A 16,396-nucleotide genomic window follows, 5' to 3' on the forward strand; every position below is an offset into this window, starting at 1 on the left:
TCACCTTCACCTGAGCAGCCTCTTTACATCAGCAAATAGAGAGTAAGGAAAAGTGGAAGAAACACGGAGAGGCGGTCCGGAATGAAACATAACAGCAGCAAGGACTCACCTGCTTGTTTTCCTGTAGCTCTGCTCCTAAATCCTTTGAGCCGACCTCTCCGCGGTGAAACACAGAGCTTCTCTGCTGCTGCTGCTGCTGCAGTTACCCAATGCTCAAACACAACCGACTCTCCCTCCACCCCCCGACACACAAACACACACACACACGCACGCACGCACACACACTGAGATCACAGGCTTTCCACAATTTCACCACCTAACATGTTTTTTGTTGTTTTGTTTGAGTTTCTATTACTTTTATTTTAAGAGTAAAGAAATTGTTTAGGAAGGATGTTTTTTCACCCATATCCAGATGATATAATAAGCAGGTGTACGCTTTTTTGTGATTTTTACTCAATAGATTCGCCTTTTTGGATTCTTGAAAACGAAGGTTTTAAGCTCAATGTTGGCGTTTCTATTTAAAACAAACTTATAATAATGTTCTTTCTCAATGGAAGAATGTAAATGTGTCAGTTCCACATAGAAGTGTGATTGATTTTCATTTTCTTTAAGAATATTAATTAACTATTTCGTAAATTCTCCTGGAAATGTTTCCAAACATTAGTAAGCCTTCCAGTGTGACACCCCGCGCAGGCTGTAAATGTAAAGTCGAGTGGAGTCCATGTGATGTGTGAGCGACTCCTGCTGGACAAAAGCTAGAGGGACAAAACTTTGGGCTTTCGCAGGTACAGTATTTCTTTACCCTGCTTAGGTTAGACGGGATAACTATAGCTGGTTCATCAAATCTAAGATAACCAGGCAACATTGCATTTCAATAGATATGTGATTTGATTATGGACTCATTCTTATATAGTGCTTTTCTACTCTACATGAGTACTCAAATCACTTTATACAACGTGTCTCATACACCATGGATGTTCTGTATGGAGACTGAAGCAGCCAGGAATTGAACCACTAATCTGCTAAACCTTCTCAGCTTCAGCCACTCCTTTTTGTGTCATTCGCTGTAATTACATGTGTCACACTATATTAGTCCTAGATATTTTATTATAGATCACAAGTTACCGCATAGCAAAAATGCAGTGATCCTGTTATCCAACCACAGTCTTTAACATTATCATTGACATGATACTTGACATTTTCCACTATTAAATAGCATATTTTAAGGACAGATTTTCTCAATAGTGTAATTTTTAAGGGGGTATTGGTAAATTGTGGTTTACAGTGCTGAATTGCTATCACATCTTTTCAAGTAATTTGTTTTTGTTTGAAGTAGATAAAATGTGTACACTCTTACTGTAACTGAAAACAGTAAAATTTTAATTAAAATATAATTAAAAATAGATCATATAATACAGTATAACTTATAAATACTGGAAACAGTTTTACAGTTTAATGCCAGTAAATGAACTTAAACCAAATTAGATTGTTAATTTATTTTTAATTTATGGTAGATATCACATCAGAGTAAGTATAGTCTCAACTCTGGGCTATTAAAAATACAATATTTTAGCTTTTTTTAATTTTAGTCATTCAGACTCTATTATTGCATTTCATGTTTTTTTGTGGACGTTAGCCACTTGTGTGATAGGCCCATGGGATTATTTGCATTTTCATTATTGCTGCTGTGTAATTCCAAACCCCTGCTACCCAGTTTGGAGATAAAAATTATATTTTTTATTGATTTTATATTGTGCACAGTGGTTGATTCTGATGATCCAAGTATCCAAATAGAGAGGCTGGAGCCTATCTCAGCTGTCAGGGTGAGAGTCAGGGTCCAGCCTGGACAGGTCGCCAGTCTGTGGAAGGCTAACACATAAATACAGACAGCCATTCACACCCACAGTCAGCTTACAATCACCATGTATAACCCCAAGAATGTATTTGGAATGTGGGAGGAAGCCATAGTACCAAAGAAAACACCTAACAGACATGGGGAGAACATACAAATATCATGGTGAGTATTGGTGTCTTTTGTGAATTCACAATTTGCTTTTAGAAGTGGTTATTAGTTCCCTATAGTATCCCCTTCCTGTACTTAGTCTTAAGGGTTTACTCTTGTGTCTCCCAGGTTCATTCAGTGTTATCCTCATTGTGATGGCTGCATGCCAACACACAACTGAAATACTCAGGTAATATTCATGTTTACCTTTCTTTTTGCATTGAACTGTAAAGCTTCATTTTCTATAAATTAACTGAAAAGTTTAAATTGGGTAGTTTGTGATACATGACAGCAGTAGGCCATAGTGCAAGCAATAGCATAGAATCTGTTTTGTATTGTTTGTTATTGTACTATATGTTGTATGTATATGATGTATTAATTAGTCATTAGTCATTAGTCATTCTTTGAGTTACCTGGCTGCTGCTCCAGTCGTTCCTGGTTGAGTAAAGGAGAAGGCTAAGGGTGGAGGCTGGTTTAAATGCAGAGGCCAATAAAATAGACTTCACCAGCTGTTGTGACCACACAAGGGGGGAATGGGCTTTCTTCTTGTACTATGTTTAGCTATTGTCTCTGTGGTTTCCACCTTTGATGTAGGAGGAGTTTCTCATTTGGGGAGGTCAGTTTGCTGAGTTATGGTGTTTTGTTAAGTGTTTTTAGTAGAATTTTGTTTTTAGTTGGCTTCTTTTCTGTCATTTAGAATTTTTGTAATAATTTTGCCTTTTTGGGGGGGCACAATAAAACCCATTTTGTGAAGGTTATACCTGTGCCTGTATGTTCTTGGCTGCCTGGTCCCTGATACTCATGTTTGTCTACTCCTTTTGTCTTGGATGTTTGTGTGTTTAAGTCCTTGTCTCAGTATCGATGATTTCCTGTTTCATTTTGGTAATCTTTTGTCCTTCTTTGCTTGCTCCCTGCCCCGTTTGAACATGTTTCAGACGTGCATCTGGTCGTTGTGCCGCTGGGTGGCGCTGCAGCTCTTATCAGTGTGCCTCCAGTGCTGGGAAACCCTTTCACAAACCCGGCGCAGTCGTCACCGGTGTGAGTACTGACTGTTGTCATGACGTGCTCTCTGTCTGGGACTGAGACACAGCTGCTGAGCCAACACGTTAACCTCCCGCAGAGCCAAACACGCTTTATTCTCTTCGGTTAACACCTTTTTCTAACGGTACGTAACCCGGGCTGTACTCTGTTGTGAATACACTTGAAGCCCGTTCTTAATATGTTAATTTCCTGTTTGGCAGCTCGATAAGGTTATTATTAACCAGCTAGCTAATGCTAGCGCTATCGATTAGCTGGACGTTTAACGCCCAGATAAGAGCTTGTTCCAATATTGCTCTTAATCGATCAGCTGCTACACATGTGCGTTACTACTTGTAATATGAGCGAGTTCAATCGAGAGCCGAGCTTGTGAATGAGATGATAAGCTACTAATAGTAAGTTAAATGTCTTTTTCTCCTTCTTTTTTAGAGCAGCAACGCCGCCTTTTCTCTGTCTGTCGTATATTTAGCAGAAGAAGTTAAGTCACTACTAGTCAGTGGGCTTATTTCCTCTTCATTTTTTAGTTTCTTTACTAGCTCGGGAGGCTATAAAAGTGTTTGAATACGTGTTTGTCACATGAGGAAGATATTGTGTGCAGTTTAACCTAACCATTATAACACCGTTGTAAAATCTGTTTATAATGATTGTCTGTGCAGTGTGAGGTGAAATTGCGGTGTAATCTCTTTTAAAAAACATCTGTGATGTCCTGTAAACACAACAGGTGGGCTGCCCTACAGGTGGGGAGAAAGCAGTTGGTAAATATGCCGTGTCTGAGAGGACATGAATGGGATATTTGTAGATGTTGTCAGGCACTATCATCTGCTGCAAAGTACACCACTTTTGTTTTGGTAAGATGCATAGGTGTTAAAGATGTGATATGGCACAGCCAGCTGAAAGATATCCTGCTTTTACCTGCTTGGATCTGATAGGGTTAGCTCTTTGTTACACTCCACTGAGGTTGCCCCACTTATCTTGGTTGTGCCTAGACACTACACTGATAGAAAGTATCATATCGCCTTGGTTTTTTTTTGTGGTTTTTTTTTTAAACTATTACTTTTTTCTCCCCCACTGAAGACGTGACAGGATGTGTCAGTGCAAGTTTGAGCTTTTGGCAGTCAGGCACATGCTTACTGGTATTTTTAAGCAAATTCTTCTCCCTGGGGTCCTGCTTATGAGAATGCACTTGGGACATGAGAATAGAACAGCCAACAAAGGATTTGCATTCACTGTATTGAAAGACAGGAATTCACAAGGGGGTGTAATATGGAAACCCTGGACCTCATTCACAAGGTGTGCGTGAAGGAACTGAATTTGATTGTAGTCTACAAACACACTGAGAACTTCCTCAGACTGTTTTTATGAACAAATAAAGGAGGCTGTCTTAGAATATTTTAATGCATCTTTAAACTGCAGTGCTGTAGCAGTCGATCATTTCTTCATACATTTCCATAAAAATGGGAAATGTTGATCCCAGTCTGTGACTGATGGTGTTCCATTATTTTGTTTTGTTTTTATCCAGGCATGTTTTTACTACACTGGTAGTGTATTTAGGATCATTGTCATTTGGAAAAATGAAGCTGTTGCCAAAAAAGTGCATTCCAGATGATATTGCACGGTAGATCAATATATGTACTTTCCTGTGTGCATAAATCCTTTAATTTTAACAGGATCTCCAAAACCTCAAGCTGAAATTCATCCCCAAGACATGACCTCCACAGCATTTCACACGTTGTACTCCTGTTCCTACCTTGTGACATCCTTCTTACATATTGGTGTAAGAAGGCTCTCCCTTTTCACTCTATCCATGAACCTTCAACATATGGTCTATTTGAACTGTACAGGCTTCTTTCTTAGAAAAACACCACTGAGTTTTCCTCTATACCTCATGTTAATTTATAAAGAAATATGGGTGTGACTGTATGTATATTGTATACAGCGATTTGGATTCACTGATACCCGCAACGTGGCCAAAAAGAAAATTTCTTCAGACCTACAGTAAATTTGCATGTACATGCAAAGTCTGTATTAAGGTCTATATATATCTGCATTGATGAAAGAAGCTCATTATGCTTCCTTTTCAAGCTAATCTTTCTTTTTTTCTGAAAGTTTTTTGTTATTATAATAGCATAAACAGTGCAACACTTCAGTTTTGAATATGACACCCAAGGGCAACACAGCAGTGAAAATACTCATCCTGAAATGTTTACTTTGTTCTTTTGGTCAGCTTTTTATGAGGTAAGTGAGATGGAGTTTTCAAAGGAGTGGTCATATTTGGCTGGGAGAAGTAGTATTACTCTCAGTTGGCTGGGCGTGTGCTCATAGAGGAAAGGAACAGTGTCCCACAACCTCACTAACTTTAATGAGTACCTAGTGCACCATTGCTTTGAAAGCAGCACTTTTTTCTGGTCTGCTCAGACTCTTTGGGGAGACAGACGGGAATGTTAATATTATTTTGATGTGCTCAGCTGGGATTTAACTGTTAAAAAGGTGCAGTGCAATTTCTGGTAATGCTCAAAAATGTGGCGTTATGAGCTAATACTGTGTATCTGTTGTATGTTTTTATCAAATTTAAATGCATCTACTTGTGCTGTGTGGTTTGTTTTGTTTTTTTGCAGGTTATGATGAGGTGGTGACCCTGGGGCGGCCAGGCCGTGAAATGACTGCTGTTCGGCACAAAAGTAAAAAGACGGAGCAGAGAGACTGAGAAAGAAGAATGGGCAGGAGGGTCTGGGGTTGCTGGCAAGGTGTCCTCTCTACTGCGCTGCTCTATGGCTCTTTGGCTCTGTTTATATCCATCCTGCACAATGTGTTCCTGCTCTACTATGTGGAGACGTTTGTCTCCATCTACAAGATCGATAAAATCTCCTTCTGGGTGGGAGAGGTGAGTCTAAAGAATGCCCAAAACTGTGATTCTGAGATTAAACGTGATTTAAATATGGACTTTTAATTCAGATTAGAAATCCAACTCTAATTTACCAGTCCAGTGTCGCTGAGAGTGCGCTCATCGTTTTGCTTTTGTTATTTAATTACCTTTTTTTGTACCAGAAAAACAGAAATCTTCATTATGAAATATAACTTATTTATCTTAAAGTCTGTCAGCTCTTCATGAGACTAAAATTGGACAGTGCAAAATGGATCTTTGTTTTACAGACAGTAGCTTCTGGCTCTAAAAAGGGAAAACAACATGGCCTTAAACCTGTATTTATTATTAATGCTACCAGGGGAAATAACCTGTGGTTGCAAAATAACTTTCAGTCCTATAGAAGTTTATGGGAAAAGCACAATTGCCCCCGAACTCTATGAACACTTTCCTGATGGGTTTATGGACTCAGTCACTCATTTCAGGTCAGACTGAATACAAAATGAAATCCAAAATTGTATGTTTTGGCCATTTTTGTTGTCAGAAAAAAGGATTATCCAGAGTATGCTGAAGACTTGGCTAACAACATGTGATTGAAAAGTCGTTAACCAGTGAACATCCAGCAGTATCACAGCCAGATCCACCTCTTAGATAGTGAAAAGCTTCAGGTTTCATAACAAGACTCCACAGACCAATGGATGACATCGTGGTGGCTACATCTGTCTTTTTTACTGTCAGTGGACACAACAAATTGTGTTGTGCTGCTGTAACACCGAATAAAACCAATAAGACAAAATCATAAATAAAGGCAAATAGTTAAATTGAAACAAAATACATTATGGCAAAACAATAAGGTTGAAACTGCACAGAAGAACAGATTCTTTATTGGAACCTACTTAAGATTAACGGTAATCCTATATGCGTCATCATCCATTGATTTTTATTTAACATTATTTTCCTGCTGCTCCACAGACTGTCTTCCTTATCTGGAACAGTCTGAATGACCCTCTCTTCGGCTGGCTGAGTGACCGCGCCTTTCTCAGCTCTCCTCAGTGAGTATCTGCATCTTTACTTTCTTCTACTTTTTGTGGAACAAACACAGTTGTTAATAGTTGTTTATGAATGTGTAAAAGACTGCAGAAACAAGTTAACTGTTTAAAGACTTTAAAAATGACCACACACGATAGATATTCAAAAAAAAGGTCATTTATGTAGTTGGAGTCATTTGGAAGAGACACTAACGTTGTGCAATAGGATTTCGTTCATTCTGGGATATTTTTGTCAGTTGCACATCTTCTTTCGAAAAAGAGAAGTTTTTTCCTCTGAGGAGACACCTCATAGTTCTTGTTATGTGTCAGCACAGTTCATCTACTTGCCTCGAACTTGAAGACATACTCCTGATTTAACAACATAAAGTCATCTTTGTAGAATGATCTTGAAATTCCAGATATAATCTTCATTCGAACTCTGATCGCTTCTCACTTCCCACCTATACTGCCCAATTATCTCTTAGACACTCATACACACCCAAGTGTTTGACACCATCAGAGCACTTTGTCAAACATTTGACGGCTTACTGTGTTTACATTGTTATATCACTAAGCAAACCTTCTCTGTGTTGTTCTAAGGCGGTGATGTTATAAAGCTGGTCACATCATTCTGTTGAAGTTTGTTACATTTAATACAACTACATGTTTTTTATACCAGAGATACACACTTTTTCCCTTTTTTCATTTTAAGAATTTCTCCACTGCTTGACATCATGGTATACGGGGCTGTCTGCAATAACCTATCTGTCTGTACCAGGGAAGATGGTTAATTATCACAAAATGTGTCTAAAGATTTATTATGTGTTTTGCTTTTCCACCCAGAGCCGGCTCTCAGATCACAAATCCAGAGGTGGTGCTGAAGCGTCTGAAGGCCCTCGCCACAAATGGTCCTCTCTTCGCTCTGTCCTTCCTGGCCTTCTGGGTGGCGTGGGCCAGTCCAGGCCTGCAGTTCCTGCTGTGCCTGTGTCTCTACGATGGCTTTCTCACTATGGTGGATCTCCACCACAGCGCCCTATTGGCGGACCTCGCTGTATCTGCCACCGATCGCACACGCCTCAACTTTCACTGCTCGGTGTTCAGCGCTCTGGGGTCTTTCTCCGTCTTTCTGTCCTACTCTTTCTGGGATAAAGAGGACTTTTACTCCTTCCGTATCTTCTGTGTAACTCTGGCAGCTTTTTCTGTCTTGGGGTTTTTCTTAGTGTCTCGAATGCTCCAGCGCCGTTTTATAAAGGAAATCCATCCAAAACAAGATGATGCATCAGCACTCAAAGAGTAAGAATTTAGAAGTGTGAATAATATGAGAAATTTTCATACTGTGTTTTCTCCTTTCTCACATCTTTTTGTGTGTGTCTGTTATCACAGACTAAACGTTGGCCATGCTCCACTTAACCACCCAGAAAAACCTGTCACTATTGGACAGTATCTCAAGCAGCTCTCCAGACACAGGAACTTCATGTGGTTCGTGTCAATGAACCTGATTCAGGTGAGAAACTAAAAATCACCAAGTGGGAAAAAGGTAGATCTGGATGATATGGAATCAGTAATTTGGTGCTTGTCATCAGTTATCCAATCCCTAATCAATAGCTCTAGGGCAAGTAGGAGTATTCACATTTATTATACATCTTAACAACATAACATAACATCAACACAGTATAAAAGCAACACACATCTAGAAAGTGAAAGTGATCTCCTGGCACCAGAAGGATGTAGAGTTGGAGCCTCCATCCTGTTGGTGGTAACTCATGTTTACTACCGGGAAGATGCAAAACATCACTGAGGATTGGTCAGCCTTTAAAAGTCGTAAAGCCGTGTGAGCCCGTGTTTGTTTTTGACGTGCAATCTTAGTACAAATATTTACAGTCTTACTGAGTTTGCTCTTGTTATTAACGATAGACAATGCAAGATAAAAGTTAGACTGCCCTCCACAAATGAACGGTAGGAACGAACCAGTGTTTGTCTTTCCGCGTGAAGTGCAGCCAATGCAGTCCCTTCTTGTAAATGACACTTGTTGAACTTTCGTAGTTGTAGGTTTCCTGCTCGCACTAAAATCAGAAAACATTTCATTTGTTTTCTTGGTGTATAATTAAAGAAAACTACTACAGCTCTAAGTAACAAACTACTTTTAATTTAGAATAAAATAATCATCTTTGTTAATCTGTCACTTCTGCTTTTGTTTGCAGGTGTTTCACTGCCACTTCAACAGCAACTTCTTCCCTCTTTTCTTAGAACATCTCTTATCTGACAACATCTCTGCCTCTACGGGTTCGATTTTACTTGGTAAGATCCAGTTGAGATGCAGTAAATGATTTACTAATTTCTAATGGATGCTTTGCACAGCAAGAGATAAGAAATGATATATTTGATATAGTGACTTACATTTTAGTGAATAGGAAGTTGGATGTTTAACATTGTTATGTGAGGAAAAAATGCTTTGAAAACACACTGAATTTATACTTTTAAACCATGAGTAGTGGTATTTTTAAATATATAATTAACCTTTATTTATATAGCACCTTTAAGAAAATAGTTTGCAGATTGCTTTGACAGAAAAGCAAATGCAGAAAGAGGGCTAAATAAAAGTCACAGAAAACAAGTGGTTGATCTATTTTTTAAAAATTATACGAAAGAAGAAACTCATTTGAAAAGAATGAAGTGAGCACTTGATCTTCATAGTTTCACGCAAAGTTAGTTAAACTGTCTAGGTAGAAAGCATGAACCACTGTGAATCTATTTCACCTGCTTGGATTCAAACTGAAGTGAGAACATGTGCACTGGAGAGTCAAAAACAAGGCAACAACCCTACAAAGGGAATGATTTTGCACATTGTGGCCACAGAGGAGTGCTCTTTCCTTATATGCTGACTGATTTTTCTCCAGTTTTGCTTTTCCCGGTGTCTTTGTCACTTCAGTTAGCATGAGATGGTACCTGCAGCTTATTTTGGTTGCACACGGAGTCTGGCTCCTCTAGGATGGCACATGCACATCAGGTTTGCTGTGTCAACTTCAAGATTCAAGAGCTTTATTGTCAATACAACAGTATCTACAGTGTACCGAAATGCTGTTTCACCCCAAGCCCCCCCATGGTGCATTTATAAGTATATAAAAGATATATCTCCAAGAGATATAAAACTAGGATTTACAAATAAATAACATGCTAAATTTTGGTTAAATTAAGGGATAAAAATGTACTAATTACTAACTAACAATACTATACAATATTAGAATAATAACTATACAATATGAACTGTACGATAGTGTGCAGGAGGTAGCAGGAGATGGGTTGTTATATGAGGAGAACTGGTCAGGCATCAACCCAGTAGACGAGCCAGTATCTGCTCTTTTGATCAAGAAAGAACATGAGGAGCACTGACAGAGCCCGTTAGAATGACCTTAAGTGAACTACTCATTTGTGTGTTTCTGATCAGACTCCATGAGGGTGGCATGAGGGCCAGACGGTATGAAAGAGGCTTGGCGAACATTATGTTGCTTGCAGCATCAACCAGCATGACCAGTTTGGCAGTGGGTCAATGATGGTCTGAAAAGGCATATCTTTGGTGGACCTGTTGCCAATTTAACTTGCAACCAAGCAGGTGAAATTGTTTCACAGCAGTTTATGCTTCTAACTAGACAGGCTGATGTCCCAGAAATTTAACAGACTTTGCATTACACAGTGGTGATCAAGTGTTCCCTTCATTTTGTTGAGCAATGTGTGTACATATATATATATATATATATGTCAGTGAATCACTAAAAAACATTGCATGTAATGGAGTCACATTAAAGCTAGTCTATAAGAAGTGATTCAAAGGTGGTTACTAATTCTGCAAGCCTGATCTCTTCAGGCAAGTGATTCCAAATCCGAGACATGACAACAAAAGCTATCACACATTTTTTGTACTTATGCGTAGCACCAGAACCTTTGAATGAATCTCAAGATTTTTACTCATTTGTGTTGTTTTTTTGGCTTTCCACTCGCTTTCTCTCAAATTATTTTTCTGCTTTTTTCTAGTTTTAATTTTTAACGCAGCTCTGCTTCTGCTCCACACAGGAATCTCTTATATTGCTCCACACCTGAACAACTTGTATTTCCTGACACTGTGCCAGCGTTACGGGGTTTACCAGGTTATCCGCTGGCTATTTATGCTCAAACTGGGACTTAGTGTGGCTATGCTGCTAGCAGGGGCTGACCACATTTATCTGCTGTGTGTCTTCATTGCTAGGTATGGCCGTGCACATACATCTGCACACGCTTCATGGATGTGTGGCAGTTTGGCTTGTTCTTTTTGTTCTTGTTTTTAACAGTTTATCGTTTTCAAAGCTGTATACACAAACGCAGAATTCCTTGGTGCATGACATTTGCAGAGACACGTCTGTATCACAACTCAACATGGATTACATGCTGTGATGCAGTGTCGTGCTAACTTATTTCCAACAATGGGGGGGGGTCATAAATGCTGTCTCTAGAAATTAGCCACAATTCTGAAATTGGTCTACTCTTAACTGTAATTGTAATATTTGTGTTATCTGTATAGTCCCATATACACATATAACATTTTAATGCCACAAGCGATTGATTTTCATGCAGTTTTTAGCCTATTAGTGGTCTTGCTGTTCTTATACCTTTCAACAGCATTTGGGTGCTCTCATAGCTCATTGATAATTTTAGTCACAGCTGTGGTAAAGTGGTTAAGCTTGTGGGTGAAGCTCACTAAAACTTTCCAGCTAAAAGCGATGAAGTAAGTTGTTACTGTATTTCATACACTGTTTTTCATACTCGGACACACCTTAGCATGCTCTGACTGCTCTGAACAAAGGCTTTTTGTATGATAACCTGTATTACAGCTGATGTTTCCACGCTGTAACATTACATCTCCATCTTCTAGTAACCGCGTGTTCACCGAGGGGACATGCAAACTCCTGAAACTGGTGATTTCTGATCTGGTGGATGAGGACTTTGTGGTAAACCGACGTCAGCAAGCCGCCTCTGCTCTCCTCTTCGGCATGGTTGCCTTGTTGACCAAACCTGGACAGACATTCGCCCCACTCATTGGCACATGGCTGCTCTGTGTTTACACAGGTACAAACAGAAACTCTCAGCCTTGGACCTCATGAGGACACGGGTTTTTCCAAGCTTGCTCCAAGGCGCTGCATTCATGCTTTCCCATGAAGCTGACACAAATTACTACAGGCTCACACACTCTGTTGATATGTGTGTTGATAAAGTTTTGAGGGTTCAACTAGAGTTAAAATCCATGTGTGTGACTTGCACAACACGTTGAACTAGACAGATGACACAGATTGCTTTTTTTGTGATTAGTTTATCTTGCAAATGACAAAACAAAAAAGCCACTCATCAAATCTTTGGCGTTTACCTGGTTAAACAGGCCTTTGTAATATCATTTTTTAAATCTAGTTTTCAAGAAGCTGAACAGGAAAAAAAATCAGGCTGTTTTACACTTGTTTTGCAGATTCATTTAACTTTGTTAAATAATTGTTAAATTAATTGTTTGCTCATTTGTGGACGGTCAGCACAAGTGACCCGGCAGCCAACAATAAATTAATGTAATTTTAAGAAGAAAAAAAACATTGTAAACATGTATATTTACCTTCTTACTAAGACTTAGATGAGGTTGTTTAACTGGACAGAGTCAGTGTAGTTGTTTCTGCTGATAGGAAAAATAGTCTAAGCCAAAGGGGGGGGAGGGTATCCACAGCAGTCCAAGCCACGTACTTATCAGTCACTTACCTCAAAGTTAGTAAAATTGTGACACCAGCTTTGCATGAATTCACCCATCATAGCTGGATGTTACTGACTTTTCTATTGTCTCTGCTCACTTCCTCTTTGAATGCCTTTTTTAAGGCTAACAAACCAGTTTCCCCAAATATAACCTGTTAGACAAGCATCACTTTATGCCAATCTTGCTCTTGACATATATCCTCGTGACACGTTTTTGTTTTGCCTCACTAGCTTTACTTTAGTTTCTTTCATTGATAGGATCCTCATGAACTCTTACAGTTTTCATGTTTAAGTATGGCTTCAGGAAAAAAGAGTCAAATTTAATGTGATTCATTTTGTCGTCCCCAGGTTATGATATTTTTGAGAGAGATTCTGTCAAGGACTCAGTTTCTGGGTCTCACGTCGCCTCCAGCTCAGGGAATCCGCCCCTACGCCTGGGCTGCTTCTACATGTTGGTGTTTGTGCCTATCACCTGTGCCCTGCTCCAGCTGGTGACCTGGTCTCGCTTCACACTTCATGGCCGCAAGCTGCAAGGGATCAAAGCCCTGCGGCAGGGGGCCCAGCAAGGCCACCTTATCGATGTCAAGGCCATATGAACTGTTGGGCGAAGTTGCACATGGACACTTTTATGTCTTTAGCTTTTACAGTCCCTTTTGATAATGTCTTAGAAGAAGATGAGCTGCTCCGCCCTTTTTCTGCAGCTTGGCCTTCTGTGCAATAAACTCTTACAGATCATGTGGCTTTGTGTACAGTGGAAAATGCACAGCGGGCTCACTTAACCATGTAGAATTGAACATGTTGAAATCTGCCTTATTTTTTTTATATTAAAATAATAAACTATATTTATATTTGAACCGATGACCAAAACATCAGTAAAACCAATCAATCTTTTGGACCAAGGGGAGAAGAGATCGGTTGCCCTCTTTAAGTGTAATTCTGGTGTTGAGCTCAATCTGAACATCTTTGCTGATCTTTAAATTGTCAGCACCATCAGCCTGTTTGAAAAAGCAAACGGAGGGTAGGTTTACAACAGAGCTCTGGTTCTGATTTCTAACTTTTATTAACAAGTCGATGAAGAATTTCCAATCTAAGTACGTTGTGTTGAAAGTGCTGTTGATACTGCATGAAAACACAAGTTGATCATTTTGCTGTACGTTTCACACAGAATGCCACTTTGATGTTGAGAACTGTATTTTGTAATACGTCAGTATTGATGATGCGTTTGCACAACACTGCCGTTCGTCTGTTGTACTTCTAACATTTGACTTTTAGTCCTGTGGTGATGGAAACTGAAATAAGGAAATTATGCCAGTAGCCACTCACTCAGTTCACTTTTCAATTGATTTTTTCCAGATGATTACAAAGAATGTGAGACAGTGCCACAAATAAACCTCTGTGTTGAGAGTTAATCAAACTCTTTATTTAAATTGGGACTTATTCTATGTTCTTTACTACACAAACAACTGCCGTTGATTTGATAACTGGGTCAAGTGTTTCAGGTTTAAAGACATGCCTTAATGCCTTTCTTGATTTCTGAGCTACTGAAAGTGGTGCATTTGATTTCATTTGTTGTACTTTGTTAAGAAAACATCTACATCACCCTGAATTTGGGATCATTTTTTGTATATTCTAGTGAACTATAAGCTTTTTTCTCTTTTGAGGAAAAAAAAATCTATTCATATATATCCATTCACTTACTTTCCATCCATGACAAACTTGGATTTTTTCCATACTGAAGTACTGGGCCCCTGATTTTCTTGTGCTTGTGTGATACTTGAACAGTAACCCAGGCATATAGCAGATAACCTCAAAGCTTAATCAGGATTTATGATCGTAAAATGAAATGTACATAGGACATAAACTGAAATTAGTGCAGTTGAAACATTGATTTTCTTTAGGGTTCAAATGAAGAACAACAGCCGGAAACACCCCAGAGTCTCCATTGGAGGATCAAACAAAAAAAGATTTTGATCGCTAAAAGTGTTTCTTACATTATTGTTTTGTTTTTTAACCGTTTAACTTAAAAAAAAAAAAAAGGCGGTTAGCTGTGCGAAGACGGAAGTAGTAGGAAGGACTTCTCTCGTTTCAAAGCCCTCGCCATCCTATCGGTGTGTTGCCCCTGCGTAAACTTTCCGGCTCTTTTTTTCTTATTCTTTGCACTTATTTTCCTTATTTCTAGTCACTTAATAATTATTTAGTCACAGTATCGTTTCTGCTCAGTTAAAGACCTAGCAAAGCTTCCCGAGTGCAGTATTTTAGCTTGAAATAGAATATTACCCATCATGCATCGGGCCTAGTACGCCAACGCTTTTTAAACATACGTTTTCACTTTAAAGCAATTCATATAGATTATTTTTTAAATATATAAAATGTTTTAGATAATTATATAAAGTAGATTCCATAAGTACAATATTCAAACTATGCATGTTTGGGTTCAGCTTAGTGACACCGTGACTGTAATGAGTTTGTCGGAAAAGGACAACCCCCCGGGTTGCTACATTCGGTAGTACACTCATGTTTCTCTTCAGATCGTATAAATCTTTCGCCTTTTACTAAAGATTTCCGTGGAGAGGAACAATATGAGTTATAACTAATTTTTTGATGCCCTGCTTATCGCGGGGCTTCTGTTCTTGTGAAAAAGAAGTTCGTACGTCATTTCACGTGCTCACGTTTCGCGGCGTTTGAATGAACTTAGTCCGGAATTAACTATATCAGTAAGTAGTATCACCCGGCAATGTTGTAGTTCCGTATCACCCGAATTTTACTTGCTTTGAACCTACAAATGATTCTTATCTTTCAGGAACACATTTGAGTTTTCTCTCTAGTACAAATGCTAACAAAAATGTAAATAAAAATATAAATTATGGCTCATAATTACAAGCCTCACCTCTCCAAGATGTCTTTACCAGAAGCAGACTAAGCAATCAACATAAGAAGTAGATCAAAACTGATGGATTTAACGCAATTGATAATGCTGATTTTAAGCAAAAACAACAAATTACTTTAGAATGCATTCAACAACAGACTGAAAACCATAAAAAAAAATTCACAGGCTTTTATTTAACAACAACTTCCTGAAGGGTTGTTTGTATTGCTTCAAACACTGAAGACCTAGATAGTTTTTGATGTCTTCATTTTTATTGTTACCACATTGAGCACGTGTAAGGAAATATGCAACATAAAACCGACACCGACGGTATTTTGACGTGAATGAAGATATGAGTGTTTTCAGTTTCTAATGTAATCCACAGAAATGTGTGATGATTGCCTTGGATCTACTTCAGATCTCGTCTTTTTCTATCCCCAGTTCTGTATAAACACGGTTTAAACTGGTTTGTAAAAGAGACCGCCTTTAGTTTATTCAGTATTTCAGTGATTCACAGTTTAGTCCAGTCCAAATCTGCGAATAAGACAAAATAAATAAATAAATAAATCATCAAAGTATTTTACATATGATCCCCTTTAACCCACAACAATTCTCATTATTTATAGTTTGGACTTAGTTGTGAATTTTGTTTAACCTAAAATTCCAGCAGAGGGCGTACTTGGTTTTAAAGAAATATATACACATGAAGCTACAAATACACACATAACTACCCTGCTTTTCTAAAGTATTGTCTTATGGTCCTATTGGTAACATACTCTATTAAGTTTAAAAGATTTCACTTTTGCATTCCCATCACATACATAAAACATTAAACTATATTTGTT

The 16,396-nt window shown here is 38.6% G+C and overlaps 2 protein-coding genes and 1 non-coding gene across 5 annotated transcripts in view; 2 read left to right on the forward strand and 1 right to left on the reverse strand.

Moving 5' to 3' along the window:
• Positions 1-224, reverse strand: part of sema4gb (sema domain, immunoglobulin domain (Ig), transmembrane domain (TM) and short cytoplasmic domain, (semaphorin) 4Gb) — a 56,226-nt gene extending 56,002 nt beyond the window's left edge. The window contains exon 1 of the mRNA XM_005458153.4: positions 110-224. The gene's annotated coding sequence lies outside the window, so the exon portion shown is untranslated. The remainder of the gene's footprint in view (positions 1-109) is intronic.
• Positions 225-2,997: 2,773 nt separating this feature from the next.
• mfsd13a (major facilitator superfamily domain containing 13A) lies at positions 2,998-14,195 on the forward strand. 3 transcript variants are annotated; one of them, XM_005458155.4, is made up of 10 exons: positions 2,998-3,167; positions 4,708-4,814; positions 5,656-5,921; positions 6,873-6,952; positions 7,772-8,221; positions 8,312-8,432; positions 9,130-9,226; positions 10,997-11,168; positions 11,832-12,025; positions 13,034-14,195. In XM_005458155.4, the coding sequence occupies exons 3-10, from the start codon at positions 5,754-5,756 to the stop codon at positions 13,279-13,281; spliced, it is 1,530 nt and encodes a 509-aa protein (XP_005458212.1). In that variant the 5' UTR covers positions 2,998-3,167; positions 4,708-4,814; positions 5,656-5,753; the 3' UTR covers positions 13,282-14,195. The 3 variants fall into 3 exon arrangements, with proteins under 3 accessions (XP_005458212.1, XP_003453424.1, XP_005458213.1); XM_003453376.5 differs by lacking the exon at positions 4,708-4,814; XM_005458156.4 differs by lacking the exons at positions 2,998-3,167; positions 4,708-4,814 and adding an exon at positions 3,205-3,435.
• A 998-nt stretch (positions 14,196-15,193) lies between these two features.
• Positions 15,194-15,308, forward strand: LOC112847734 (U5 spliceosomal RNA). The gene has a single exon (XR_003221480.1). It is a non-coding gene; the product is annotated as a U5 spliceosomal RNA (small nuclear RNA).
• Positions 15,309-16,396: the final 1,088 nt, after the last annotated feature.

The sequence above is a fragment of the Oreochromis niloticus genome, linkage group LG8, assembly GCF_001858045.2.
Source record: "Oreochromis niloticus isolate F11D_XX linkage group LG8, O_niloticus_UMD_NMBU, whole genome shotgun sequence".
Taxonomy (NCBI): Eukaryota; Metazoa; Chordata; class Actinopteri; order Cichliformes; family Cichlidae; genus Oreochromis; species Oreochromis niloticus.

Coding starts and splice junctions, on each gene's coding strand:
- mfsd13a (XM_005458155.4), top strand. CDS start 5,754: ATGGGCAGGAGGGTCTGGGGTTGCTGGCAAGGTGTCCTCTCTACTGCG. Junction 6,953..7,771: donor GCCTTTCTCAGCTCTCCTCA/GTGAGTATCTGC, acceptor TTTTCCACCCAG/AGCCGGCTCTCAGATCACAA. Junction 8,222..8,311: donor GATGCATCAGCACTCAAAGA/GTAAGAATTTAG, acceptor CTGTTATCACAG/ACTAAACGTTGGCCATGCTC.